The sequence below is a fragment of the Scyliorhinus canicula genome, chromosome 1 (genome assembly GCF_902713615.1).
Source record: "Scyliorhinus canicula chromosome 1, sScyCan1.1, whole genome shotgun sequence".
Classification (NCBI taxonomy): Eukaryota; Metazoa; Chordata; class Chondrichthyes; order Carcharhiniformes; family Scyliorhinidae; genus Scyliorhinus; species Scyliorhinus canicula.
In genome coordinates this window covers 162,195,383-162,208,961 of record NC_052146.1, presented here as the reverse complement: position 1 = coordinate 162,208,961, position 13,579 = coordinate 162,195,383, and the positions used below count along the sequence as shown (strand labels likewise).

The window sequence follows — 13,579 nt, the reverse complement described above, 5'->3', positions numbered from 1 at the left end:
CAGTCGACATCAGTGGTTCAACCATTCAAACACCTCGCGATGACGTACTGGTTACTTTTTTTAAAAAATCAAAATCACCGACGACATTCACAACGGAGTTGCAATATCAATGTCAACACGTCAACAATGAAATTGAAAAAAATCAATGAACAAATTCATCAAGTTTGGACTCATAAATGTTTTTTTTAAGATTGGACTCATAAATATTGATTGGCTCTGTAAAATATCCAACATCATCATCACTTGTATAGATACACATATCATAAGTAATCTAACTGTTTTGTACAATTTTCTTTAACGATGTACAGAAAATATGTAAAGAAAAAAGGGGGATGTGGTGATTGTATATCTGTGTAGATGCAATACAACTGAGCAAGCACTAGAGGGAGCACAGGAGAGCTATAAATACAGAGGAACAGGAAGTGAGAACACACTTCACAGAAGGGGAACTGGTAGCAAGACACAGGCAAGCAGCATTGAGGTAGCTGTAAGTTAAGCACTGAAGAGAGAACGAACTTACAATAAAGCATCTACTCCAACTTTGAGACTACGAGCTTTATTAAGACACAAGGAACAACACAAGATAGTGCAGGCAAAGGATACTCCAGAGAGCAACCGTGTACATGAATACAGATCCCTGTGTGAATTAATAGTTACATATGGCCAGGAGGCACGGTCCAGCTTCAACTGTAGGGTAGGCACGACTCATATCTAATTTTGTGATCAAGAGTCCACCTGCAAGCTTCGCGTAGAGATCTTCTATGTGGAGCATTGGGTATGGGTCGAGCCGGGAAGCCGTATTCACTGTAAGTTTATAATCTCCGCACAAGCGAACCATGGCATCTGGCTTCAAACAAGTGAGCTCCGCTTCTACCTTCTCGAGCAAGGCGTAAGGCACCATGTGCACCTGGAAATAGTGCAGCATGGCTCCTGGTTCAACCTGGATACAGGCTACAGCCCCTTTTATCTTCCCCAAACCGGACTGGAATACATCTGCGTACCGTCCTCGTACCTCTGTCAACCCTCCAGAACCTGTTTGAAGAATGTGCTGCCACTGAAGCTGCAAATGGCGCAACGAGTCCCGACCCAACAGGCTGGGCCCCTGGTCGCGCACCACGATAAACGGGAAACGCCCCTCCAGGCGTCCATCAACACAATAGTTCAAGCAATGTCCAATGGTTATCTCTGCTGACCTGGTTAACACCGTTGTTCTGGTTAGCACATAGAACATAGAACAGTACAGCACAGAACAGGCCCTTCGGCCCTCAATGTTGTGCCGAGCCATGATCACCCTACTCAAACCCACATATCCACCCTATACCCGTAACCCAACAACCCCCCCCCCCCCCCTTAACCTTACATTTATTAGGACACTACGGGCAATTTATCATGGCCAATCCACCTAACCCGCACATCTTTGGACTGTGGGAGGAAACCGGAGCACCCGGAGGAAACCCACGCACACAGGGGGAGGACGTGCAGACTCCACACAGACAGTGACCCAGCCGGGAATTGAACCTGGGACCCTGGAGCTGTGAAGCATTTATGCTAACCACCATGCTACCCTGCTGACATAGTTCTCACTGCTTGCCTGGTTAACTCTGCTGACCTGGTTAACACTGTTGTTCTGGTTAGCACTGCTGACATAGTTCTCACTGCTTGCCTGGTTAACTCTGCTGACCTGGTTAACACTGTTGTTCTGGTTAGCACTGCTGACATAGTTTCACTGCTTGCCTGGTTAATACAGCTGACCTGGTTAACACTGTTAACATAGTTCCCACTGCATACCTGGTTAACATTGCTGATCTGGTTACCACTGGCAACCTGGTTAATACTGCTGCCTGGTTAACATTAGTGGCATATTTACCACTACTTTGCTGTAGCTCCTCCATACATTTGACACAATAATGGACAAAATTATGTTTGAAGCCAAAGTTCAAACTCTTGTGATTGTTCTCTTTGACTTCAACTGTTTAAGTCAATTAAAGTTAACCAGTCACAGGACTATTTGGTAGTTGCTTTACCGCGTGTACACAAAAATAATTTTCTATCAATGTGCTTATCAACTGGATATCATTTGCTGCCTCTTCTGCATATTCCGGTGTTTTCCATATTTGGCACTATTCTGAGAAAAGCAAGTTCTCCCAGACTCTTGGCCAGAATTCCTGGATCAAAGAACAAATGAATCAGTTCATCTCATCTGCAAGAATATAACTTTGATACTTTTCCACTCCCTCTCTGTCAACATTGAACTAATGTTTCCTGCATGTTGTCAAGTCCTGTACCAGGAACTGTCCTGCACTGAAGACTGTCCCCTATTGGAGAGTATCCCGAATGGAGAACATTTTGTACTGTGGACTATACTGTACAGCAGAGTGACCCATTCCCAGGATGCTCGACCAGCCAATAGTTAGCCCTCAAACAACATCACTAGAATGGAGAATCTGATTACTAGCTTACTGTTGTTTGTGGGATTTTGCCATGCACAAAGTGACTGAGAAGTTTCCCCACATTACAAAAGTATTTTTTAGTTCATTAGCTCCTGAGGTCAGGAGGCACTGGATAAATGCAAGTTCATACTTTGTGAGTCTCTGTTTTATTGTGGAATTATTAACGTTCTCCTCATTAACATGAAGTTAAATGTTACAGGTTGAATGCCAATTAAATGTTTCATTTAAAACTCCAATTCTCTTACATACAATCACGCCCTTCAATGCCTGTCCCCACAACGGTCACCTGGAGTTCTGAATTTCCGCAGCTGTGTTGGTACAAAGGGATCGACAATCTAGTCAGCGGGAAATTTCCAACTGAGATCAGGAAAAAGACAGCGACACATGGGGCAGACGGACAGAGGGAGTAGATGTGGAGAAATAACTCCAATCATTGCAGGAACAATCGGGTAGGGTGGGTGAAACTTTATCTGTCTCGTCAGAGGAAATAAGATGGGCCAAATGAACACCCTCATCCTTTTTTAAAAGTAAATTTAGAATACCCAATTCTTTTTTTCCAAATAAGGGGCAATTTATTGTGACCAATTTACGTACCTTGCACATCTTTGGGTTGTGGGGGTGAGGCCCACGTAAACACAGGGAGAATGGGCAAACTCCACATGGACAGTGACCCGGGGCGGGGATCAAACCTGGGTCCTTGGCGCCGTCAGGCAGCGGTGCTAACCACTGCGCCACCGTGTTGCCCGGACACCCTCATCCTAATGATCTTGTGACCTGTGTAAAAATGTGGTGATGTCAGAAAGTACTTGTTTGGAGGGACAGCGGTGTTAGCTCCGCCTCCTTATTGACTTCAATGCAATTGGCTGTGAGTGAGCTCAGCAGAGTATAAATTAGAGCCGGTCCTGAACACAGGTTATTGGATTCACCTCTGGGCAAGAATCACAGTGAGTACTGGGAGGGATTGTTCGTGTGTTAGGAGAAAACCTCAAACTGGGCGGTGGTTCTCATTTCCAATGGATCTATAACAGGGCCAAGTGAAATTAATTTACTCAGTGATTGTTTATATTTTACAGGTTGGACACAATGAAAACCTTCATTCTCTTTGTGCTTGTGGCTTGTGTTTACCAGCCAGTGTCTGCAAATGCAGGTATGTCTGTAATAGTGCTGTAATAGGCAGGTTACAGAGTGCAAACAGCATTTGGAGTATACTCTAGGCTCACGGTACTGAGCCCCGCACAGGGCAGCATGATCCCAGGTTCCACCCCTGGTCTCTGCTGATTCAGCTAATGGCCTAAGTGTCTGGGGTAAGGAGTCTGAGTGAGAGTCAGTCAGCTCCCTTTTCCTAGCAAATGGGCAGAGATTTATGAACAAATATTAATGAATGAAGGACAGGAACTGTGTTTCTTCCTCTCCATGGTTCAATATCCTCACCAGTTTAGACTCAGGTTTGAGGTCCGCTGTGGTAGTATGGCCTCTTCAGGGGTGTTTGTGGGCCATGTGGCCCCCACTTGGGGCCCTTGTGTGGGAGCGCGTGAACCCTGGCCAATGGGAAGAAAACAGGGGGACTGGGGAACAGGGGCCCAGTGAGTGTGGGGATGGTTCATCTCCCTGTGAGCCTCATGGTGCATGAGCTCCCCCGCTGAGGGGCGAATACCCATCAACTGGATTGTTCACTCAAGACATTAGGAGCTGAACACAGAGTCTCCCCAGCTGTGTAGATGCGATAAAGCAATTACCAAACCACTCATTTTGACTGTCCTTTCCAGACCCCTCTGTGACTACTGAAGTAGATAAGCCCCCAGTCTGGATGGGAGATGTTCTAAGTTACTGAGTGAAGTAAGGGTAGAAACTGACCACAATCTTCCAAATCTCCTTGGATACTGAGGGGGTGCCAGAGGACTGGGGAAATGAAAATGCTATGCTTATTCAAAAAATAAACCCGGCAGCTACAAACCAGACAGTTTAACCTCTACAATGGTAAGCTTCTAGGGTAAAAGTAATCCTGGGAAAAGTTACCCTGGGAGTTAACAGCCACTTCTACAAGTGTAGACTGATGAAGAGGCAGCACAGATTAAGGTGAGTTGAGTGACGATACTCAACACCCAAGGCATCATTTGACCGAGTGTGACATCAAGCATGCCCCAGCAAAACTGGGCTCAATGGGAATTGAAGTGAGGAAAAACTCGCCACTGGTTGGAGTCATCCCGAAGCATAGTGGTCGTTGGAGGGGACTAACTGCAGCAGTTCCGTAGAGTAGATGATGGGGTCATTATTACTTGGTGGTGTGTAAACTGTGCACCCACGTTTCTGAAATCAAAAATGTCTATACTTCACTTTCCAGCCAGGCAAGAATTTGTGAGGGGCAATCCCTTCATGCAGGCAAGACTGCCATGCTTTCAATGTTAAATCTCCTTTCTCGGTGTGTCCCTTGTGACTTTTTTCCTATTCAAATAGCCTTCTAACAAAAATCTAAACTCTTTGTTTTACAGTTCTTGCGGGGAAGTCGCTGATATTTCCCAAGAAACCAGTGATAGTTATGTCGAGCTGAAACCAGCGAAATGTCCCGATTTGTCAGCTTTTACTGTCTGCCTGAGGGCAGCTTCTGAACTAGACCGCGAATATGTGTTGTTCTCATATGCGACGTCATATCACAATAATGAATTGTTGATCTGGCAAGGAAAAAATGGAATACTTGTTCTGTATCTCGGCCAAAACACGGTTGGATTTTCCCTCCCAATAATGAATGCACTGCTGAGACACATCTGTGTGACCTGGGAGGCCAGGAGCAGCCTTGTAACGGTCTGGGTGAATGGGGAACGAACGCTACAGAGACAAATTAAATCGACAACTGTGGTGCATGGTGGAGGTGCAATTATCCTGGGTCAGGAACAGGATACGGTTAGGGGACGATTTGATTTAGACCAGTCTTTTGTTGGGGAGATAACAGATGTTAATATGTGGAGCTATGCTTTAAAAGCCTGCGCAGTAAAGGCTGTAAGTCAGGGCGTTCACTCCGCTGGAGGGAATATCATCAGCTGGGCAAGTGTAAGGTACATTGCAAATGGATCGGTGAATATTAAAAACAATAATGATTGCCCAGGTCAAAATTGTTTCCGATCAATAGTGGGCTAAAGCATGGGACCGAACACACTTCAGGGCAGAAATTGCCATTAAATTGCATGAATAGATTATTGCATTGCGATTTTTTTTTCTATCATAATAAGATCAGGAACCAACAGTAATGAAGTTTAATCTGGAATAAATGGAAATTTGTCACAGAGGTGATTATATTTGGATCAGGGATTATTCACTGGGATCTTTTCGTTTCTCGCCTTCATCGGTATCTGGGGAAGAATCACTGTCATTCTCCATCAGAGATGGGACGAGAGAGTCGGGAAATTAGGTTGACCGATACAGGACACAGCTTGGTGTAAATCCCCAGGGTGCACTGCATCCTGAACCCCGTTTCAAACCCAGAGAATCTCTCAAATGGCTCAGAACCAACAAGTCCACCTACTTAGCCACACATTCCCCTCAATTACGCCACTGGTGCCCTTTTTAAAATCCCAGTGAGATTACTTCTGTATCCCAGTTACAAGGTGCACCATAGGTGACAGAGGGAGTTTGCTGCTTCAGAGCTGTCTCCCACACAGAGACTATAAAAGATTCTAATGTGAGTGTGGCTGAGGGACAGTCAGACTGTGAGAAATTCACTTCAGTAAAAGTGGATTCTGTTCTCGGTTGTAACTGGACTGATTTGTGATTAATACTGTTTGTGTTCTCTCTCTCTCTCTTTGCTGATATTACACCATGATTTGTAACTCTCACATATTGGGATTTTCCTGGAAGGAGATTGTAATCAAATTGTAATGTTGCAGCTTCATAATACTAATAAATGAGCATCAAAATGGAGAGGTTACTGTGTGTGTTTAAATTCCGGGCCAGAATATTCCACCCCCACCTCCTCGTGGTGGGATAATAGGCGTGGGGCCTGCAGATTAGGTGGCGTGGCAGTATGATTTTACCTGCAATGTGGGAGACATACCCACGGTAGCACCTTCTACCTGGGTGACCCCTGCATGCGAGCTGGCCATTCCATCACGTGGTCGCATCGAATCCCTGGGGTGGCAGTGGTGGGGATATTCGGGGGGCTCATTCCATCCTGCCCATCACCGCCCTCCGCCCTCAGCCCCCCTCCCCCATCCCCCCAGTCAGCCCAGACCAGCCCATCCCTCACACCCATCAGGCAGAGCACCTAGGAAAGTTGCAACGGTGGCAACAGGTGTTCAATGTGAACAAATATTAATAGATGTGTGCCCTAGCCCCCAGAACTGTGCCCTGCACTCATGCCAACTTAGCTAGTGCATAGCTTTATGACCCTGTGGCCCCAAGCTACATCTGGGGAGTTCCCCAGTTGGTACAGCAGGACTGGAGGTGGCCTGCTGTGATTCTTGTCCAGTGACCTGGGGCCCCGTCAGCGGGCGTCTCCTGGGATGACCGGGCCTGGATACGCCCGGCTGCTGCTCAGGTGTCCCGGGTGGCATGGTGCTGCCCTGCACTGCCCAACACATGCACCAGGGATAGGAGGGGGTTGAGTCCGAGGTGCTGCAGTGTTCCGGCACCTCCCCTCCGGGAGTCACCGGCACAGGCCCCATCACCACCTCCTCCCAATGGCCCCGGGCTACTCCATGGGACAGGGGTGCAAGTGGAGCTATCCCCTGCCACCTGGCAGTGCCAGCCCTAGAGGGCCACCCTGGTCTCAACAGGGTCCGCACGCTCGTGGCCATGAAGCACAAGGAGTGGACCATCTCTGTCTGGGACTGCGCCGCATCATGCTGTGACTGCCACCACCTTCTGGGTTTGTGTCACATGAGCCAGTGATTGTGCCACCACCCTCTGGGACTGGGCCTTCTCCCTCTGAATCATATCGCAGAATTTACAGTGCAGAAGGAGGCCATTCGGCCTATCCAGTCTGGACCGGCCCTTGGAAAGAGCAAACTGCCTAAGCCTACACCTCCACCCTATCACCGCAACAAAGTAACCCCACCTAACCTTTTTGGACACTCAGGGGCAATTGCTCATGGCCAACCCAAATAACCTGCACATCTTTGGACTATGGGAGGAAACCGGATTACCCGGAGGAAACCCACGCAGGCAAGGAGAGAACGTGCAGACCCCGCACAGACAGTGATCCAAGCTGTGGGATCCTGGAGCTGTGAAGCAACAGTGCTAACCACTGTGCTACCGTAACGAGTCTGGGACTGGGCCGCTTCTCTCTGTTTTGTTGACACGTCGGTCAGCGCCTGGGCAATGCCGCCGACGTTCCCAGCCATGGCCTGCTGTGACTGGGCCACGCTCAGGAGCGTCACTGTCAATTCCAGGCGGCTCTGAGACATGTCGTCTGTGAGGCGGCAACCCCATCCTGGGCTTCGGCCCCCACCTGCACAGAATGCCACAGGCCTTAGACATGCTGATCCATAGCCAAAACCGTCGCCCCAATGCCTCCATCGCGGACGCCATCCTTGCTGTGTTGACCTGGGTGGCACGCATTGTCAGCACCACCTCCTTGCTGCTGTATGTGGTGGGAGTCCTCCAGCTGCACCTGCAAGTGCTGGATTCTCACCGACAATCCCTCATATAGTCCCTGGCTTTGCGACTGCATTTCCACGATCTGTCTGTTCCAGAAGCTCAAGGCCCGTATGGACGATAGCTAGTCCCTGGGATCGGCCTGCTCTTCGACTGTCCGCCTCTTCGAGTGTTTCTACCTCCACCTGCTGTACCAGGTCAACTGTGATGAGCACCAGGGAGTGTCATAGAATCATAGAATTTACAGTGCAGAAGGAGGCCATTCAGCCCATCAAGTCTGCACCGGCCCTTGGAAAGAGCACCCCACTTAAGCCCACGCCTCCAAGCTATCCCCGTAACCCCACCTAACCTTTTTCTTTGAACACTAAGCGCAATTTAGCATGGCCAACCCACCTAACCTGCACATCTTTGGACTGTGGGAGGAAACCGGAGCACCCGGTGGAAACCCACACAGACACGGGGAGAACGTGCAGACTCCGCACAGACAGGGACTCAAACCAGAAATCGAACCTGGGGCCCCGGAGCTGTGAAGCAACTGTGCCAACCACTGTGCTACCTTGCTGTCCTGGGTGTCTCTTCATTAATGTGCCCAACGGAGGTGAATGTCTTTGGGATGGTAGAGGGTATTGGAGACAGCTGTGACGGAAAATCCCTGTCATCCTCCAACATGAGCTCTGGGGTCTCCTGAGTCTCGGGCGGATGGCTGGTGTCCGAGCTGCTCTCAGCATTGACGCCCGGCTCACGGGTGAGCTCTAGCTGTGGCACTGGCTGGGGGCGGACGATACCAGATGGAAATGCTCCATCCCCAGCAAGTCCTGTAAGACACAAAACAAGACGCCGGATTAGACTGCAGGCCAGGAGGGAGTGGGGGTGGTGGTGGAGAGGGTGGGGGGGGGACAATGGCGTCATCAATACATCATCTGATCAGACTCTTGAAGTGACCTTGTTCCAATTCAGAACAAACATGAATATTCAACATTTTCCTCTCCCTTCTGACCAGAATTGGCCAGTGGAGATTCTCTTTTCCCGCTGGCAGCACACCCTGCACCCACAGGTTTCCCAGTAGTATGGGGTGGCTTCATTGGGAATTCCCACTGACAAGCAGTGGGAGGATAGAATCCCAGCAACATCGAATCCAGCCTCATATTTCTAGGAGGTGCGTGGAAATATGAAAGTGTGAGTAACTATTGAGTGTTTCTCGGTCAATTTAATCTAAGGGTTAATTCTGGCTTTGAGGGAGCACAATGACTAATTGTTAGAACCTTGGTCTAGAAGGAATTAGTGTTGGGGTTTTTTGTTTTCACATGTCTCCTAGATTTAAAAAAAATGAAGAGATTTTTCAAGAGGGAGGGGTTTGAGATTTTGAATCAATAAAGAATGGGTGATGCAGAGAATGTCTTGAATTAAAAGTTAGTTTAAATGGTGAAGAGATAAGTACAGCTGTAACAAAATGAAAGAGAATGGAAAATCCTGGTTTTTTGTTTGTTTTAAGGGAACGTGAGGTTGCTGTGTTCTGACTCTTTACGAACCTGCCTGTTCCTGTGAGAGAATGCTGAGTCTGCTTGGAATTTGGGAGCTGAGAGAGACCATACCATTACTTTTATTTTCCATGGCACGTTAATGTTGCAGGCTTTGTGAATTAACCTTCTTCTGAACTTTTGTGACAGAGAGCTCAGAGGTCTAATTAAAGCAAAGACAAATAGAAATCATACAATATTATTTGCCTATGTGCGTGGAATCAACAAATGTTTGACGTTTGCATGTCTCAAACTTTGACTTTTTTTGTCTTCTTGACATTGCAATTTTGTGGTCGTAGTTTCAGTATTTTAAGTTTAAAAGCTAATGAAAGAGAAATGTAATCAATAAAATAACTTTTCAAGTTATGATCCTGGAGTCATGGCTACTGGCTGGAATCATGATTTTGTTGAATATGTGGGAATTTTAATCTGGATACAAATTCATAATTGTCACAAAGAAAAAGGAACATTTTGAGATTGCATGCTGCAAACAAAAATATTAAAAGATTGATTCAGGTTTCTCTTTAGTTCAAAAAGAAACGAACCTCGGGCTGCTTTCTTGTTAAACTTTTTAAAAGGACGGTGAGTTCATGACGTTCATCTGAAAAGTTGCTCCACCGTATTTCCAGCTATCAGAGAATTAACTCTTTATTGTGAACAGTTTAACGTCATCACATTACTTTGCTGAATGAAAATGTATTTACATTTTTAACTATACTGGAAATTATAACATTTCATCAGATATGTTTCGATAAATTAATGCATTTTGTCCTGAGCAGAGTGTGGATTTTTTGTGAGTGTTTTTTTACATGTTACAGGAAGTGGAACAGGACCACTCCACCCCCTCCACCCCACGCACCTCCCCACCCCCAAGAAAGCAAGGAGGAATGTGCTCTTAACCCATTCAAGGTCAATTGTTATTCTCAGAAACAAAGTGCTTGAGTATGAGCAATCTGACCAAGGTGGTCTGTCATTCTGCAGAGCAGGATGCACAATCAGTTTGGGGAGAGCTGAGAGCTGGGCCAGGGTTTAGAGAACCCCAAAGTGTATCATGGAATTCACCTGACCCACAGATTTTCATAGATTGTGGTATGGGGAGCGCACGATTCACTTTAGAGGTGTGGTACAGCAGAAATGGAAAAGTATTTTTAAAGCAAAACAATGTTTATTCTATGAACTCAAGTTAACCTTTTTAACACATACAGTGAACATCTTAGCAACCATCAATTCAAATACAACCCCCAAAGAATACATCACTAAGTAATCCTTTCAGCTTTCCTTTGAACATCCATAAGACTTAAAACACCTTTTACCAGAAGCCTATCAGGTTAAAGTCACTACTGTTATTAGTTTTAAATCACTAGGATCGATTTAGTCTTTAGATTACAAAGAGAGATTCTAATACACCTTTTGGCTGTGACTGCAGCTATCCAGTTCTGAAAACGAAACTAAAACACACCCTGCAGCACACAGCCTAAAACAAAAGTAAAACGCTGACAGACAGCCCAGCTTCACCCACTCTCTGACATCACTGGAGTAATAAACACCCATTTCTTGAAGGTACCCTCACTACAGAGACCTATATACACACCCACACACACCCACACTCTCACATGACACTTGTAGGGGTGTTTATGGGTTTACAGGCTGTGTAACTGTAACTAGACTTTAGAATAGGACACACGGGAAGAAATATGGGAGATTGTGAGAAAGGGAATAATAATAGGTGACTCAGTGGCCTAGTAGTTGGCACTGCTGTCTCACAGTGCCAGAGACCTAGGTTCAATTCAGCCTGTGTGGAGTCTGCACGTTCTCCCTGTGCCTGCGTGGGTTTCCTTTGGGTGCTGCGGTTTCCTCCTCCAGCCCAAAGAAGTGCAGGTTGGATGGATTGGCCATGATAAAATTGCCCCATATTGTCAAAAATGTTGGGTGGGGTTAGGGGTGGGGGTGTGGTCCTAGATAGGGTGGTCTTTCAGCGGGTCAGTGCAGACTTGGTGGGCTGATTGGCCTCCTTCTGCACTGTAGGGATTCTATGATTCTATGAAATTAGGATACGGGATAGGTCAGTAGAGTTGCAATAGCATATATTTAAAGAGATATTCTAGTACACTCAGAAAAGATACATTCCAGTGAGAAATAAAAAAATCTAAGGAAGGATCCAACATCCATGGATAACTAGAGAAGTTAAAGATAATATCAAATTGAAAGACAGTAACATATGATTCTGCAAAGTTTAGTGGCATTAGAGAAGATTGGACAGAATACAAAAAAAAGCAAAGAATGACTAAAAGCTTCATGAGGAGGAAGAAATAGACTGTGAGGGGAAGCAAGCTAGAAATATAAAAACAGATAGGAAATGTTTCAACAGATATTCAATAAGGAAAAATAAAGTGAGCGCTGGTGATCTAGTGAGGGAGTCTGGGAGTCTGAGAAAATAATGATACATTGTACAGATATTTTGCATCTGTCTTCAATGTAGAGGAAACAAATAACATCCCAGAAATAATTGTGAATCAAGAGGTGAAAGGGAGAGAAAATTGTTGCAATTTGCACCGGAGAAGCCCAATAATGTTGCTCTTTTAACTGGATACTGATATGACAGTTATTAATGATGATATTGCTTTTCAGAGTCGCCAGGTATCAAATGATACCATCACAAGGTTTCACCGGATATTGATCAAAGACCAAACAACCAGTTAATTAGTTCAAGTTCAATGATAGTTTATTTACACACAAGAATTACTTCAACATGCAACATAAAACACGACAAGCTAACTTACACCTAACAATATAACAACCTGTACTTAACTTCAGGAACCCGGCTTTATGCAGAGGAACAAGGCCTTTGTTCGGATCTTGCTAGGCTGGATCTGGAGAAGTAACTTTGTTTCTGCTGGGCTCATCCGTCTGGTAGCGATCGTTGGTCTTGAACTTGTCTTCTGATCGTAATGCTGCACTTGGTTCTAGGCATAGGCCGGGGCGAAGAGAGACCGAGCGCCAGGGCCAAGAGAGACTGAACACATGGCAGTGTCTTTCTTTATCCTTCTGGGGTTTTGCGCTCTTTTGGGCAGTCCTTAGCTTTGGACCCAATAATTCAGCAGGCTTCGATTACTGCCTTCGATTTTGGCCAATACAGGGGCGAGTGCCTTGATGGCTGGGCGTGTCCTGAGCGGTCGTTGACCTTGGCTTTTTGGGCTCCCTGAGAAAGGGAGGGAGTACAGTCTGTTTCTGTATCTGTTACTGGAGAACAGGTCTTTTGTTCTGGGGCAATGGACCGTTAGAATGCAAATTGCTGGGGGTTTTGGTAGTATCTAGTTATCTGAGTTGCAAATATACATAGGCTTTGAGTGCCTGAGTCCTGGGTTGACCATATTTCCCATGGTCCTTTGTAGGTGACCATATTTCCCGGGATCCTTTGTAAGTGGCCATCCCAGATGGCTACACAATCACCTGGAAAACCTGAGAAAACTATTATAACTAAAAGCTGACAAGTCCTTGGATCCTGCAGGATTTCATCCGAGGGTCTTAAAATAAGTAACTGTTGAGAGAGTGGATGTATTCATTTTAATTTTCCAAAATTCCTTTGATTCTCATCAGATTGGGAAGTAGTGAATGTGACTCCTCTATTCAAAAAAGGGGGGGAGACAGAAAGCAGGAAACCACAGACGAGTTAGCCTACCATCTAGTCAAGGGAAATGTCGGCTCATGATGTAGGGTTAACATATAATTGTGAATGAAGGATTGGTTAACTGACAGGAAACGGAGAGTAGAGTGATTTTCAGTTTGGTCAGATGTGATGCATGGAGCGCCAAAGGGATCAGTGCTGGGACCAGAACCTTTTACAATTTATATCAAGGACCATGATGAAGCAGCCAAATGTAAGGTTGCTAAATCTACTAGTGATGCAGAGATAGGTAGGAAACTAAGTTGTGAAGCTATTACCACACCCTGGCCTACAGCGCGGTCAATGCCAGACCCACTTGATCCCGAGACACAACACCACTGAAATTAGATTATATATTAACA

At 46.0% G+C, this 13,579-nt stretch overlaps 1 protein-coding gene across 1 annotated transcript; it reads left to right on the top strand.

Moving 5' to 3' along the window:
- The first annotated feature begins 836 nt into the window (after positions 1 to 836).
- On the top strand, positions 837 to 6,362 carry LOC119962216 (C-reactive protein-like). The gene is made up of 4 exons (XM_038790232.1): positions 837 to 889; positions 3,325 to 3,394; positions 3,524 to 3,597; positions 4,940 to 6,362. Exons 1-4 carry the CDS (start codon positions 837 to 839, stop codon positions 5,580 to 5,582), a joined length of 840 nt encoding a protein of 279 aa, XP_038646160.1. The 3' UTR covers positions 5,583 to 6,362.
- Positions 6,363 to 13,579: the final 7,217 nt, after the last annotated feature.

Bases quoted from the DNA above. Each gene is read 5' to 3' on its own strand.
- LOC119962216 (XM_038790232.1), top strand. From the start codon at position 837: ATGGCATCTGGCTTCAAACAAGTGAGCTCCGCTTCTACCTTCTCGAGC. The intron at 890-3,324 runs GTAAGGCACCAT...GCTGTGAGTGAG, and splicing joins TCTACCTTCTCGAGCAAGGC to CTCAGCAGAGTATAAATTAG. The intron at 3,598-4,939 runs GTATGTCTGTAA...TTTGTTTTACAG, and splicing joins GCCAGTGTCTGCAAATGCAG to TTCTTGCGGGGAAGTCGCTG.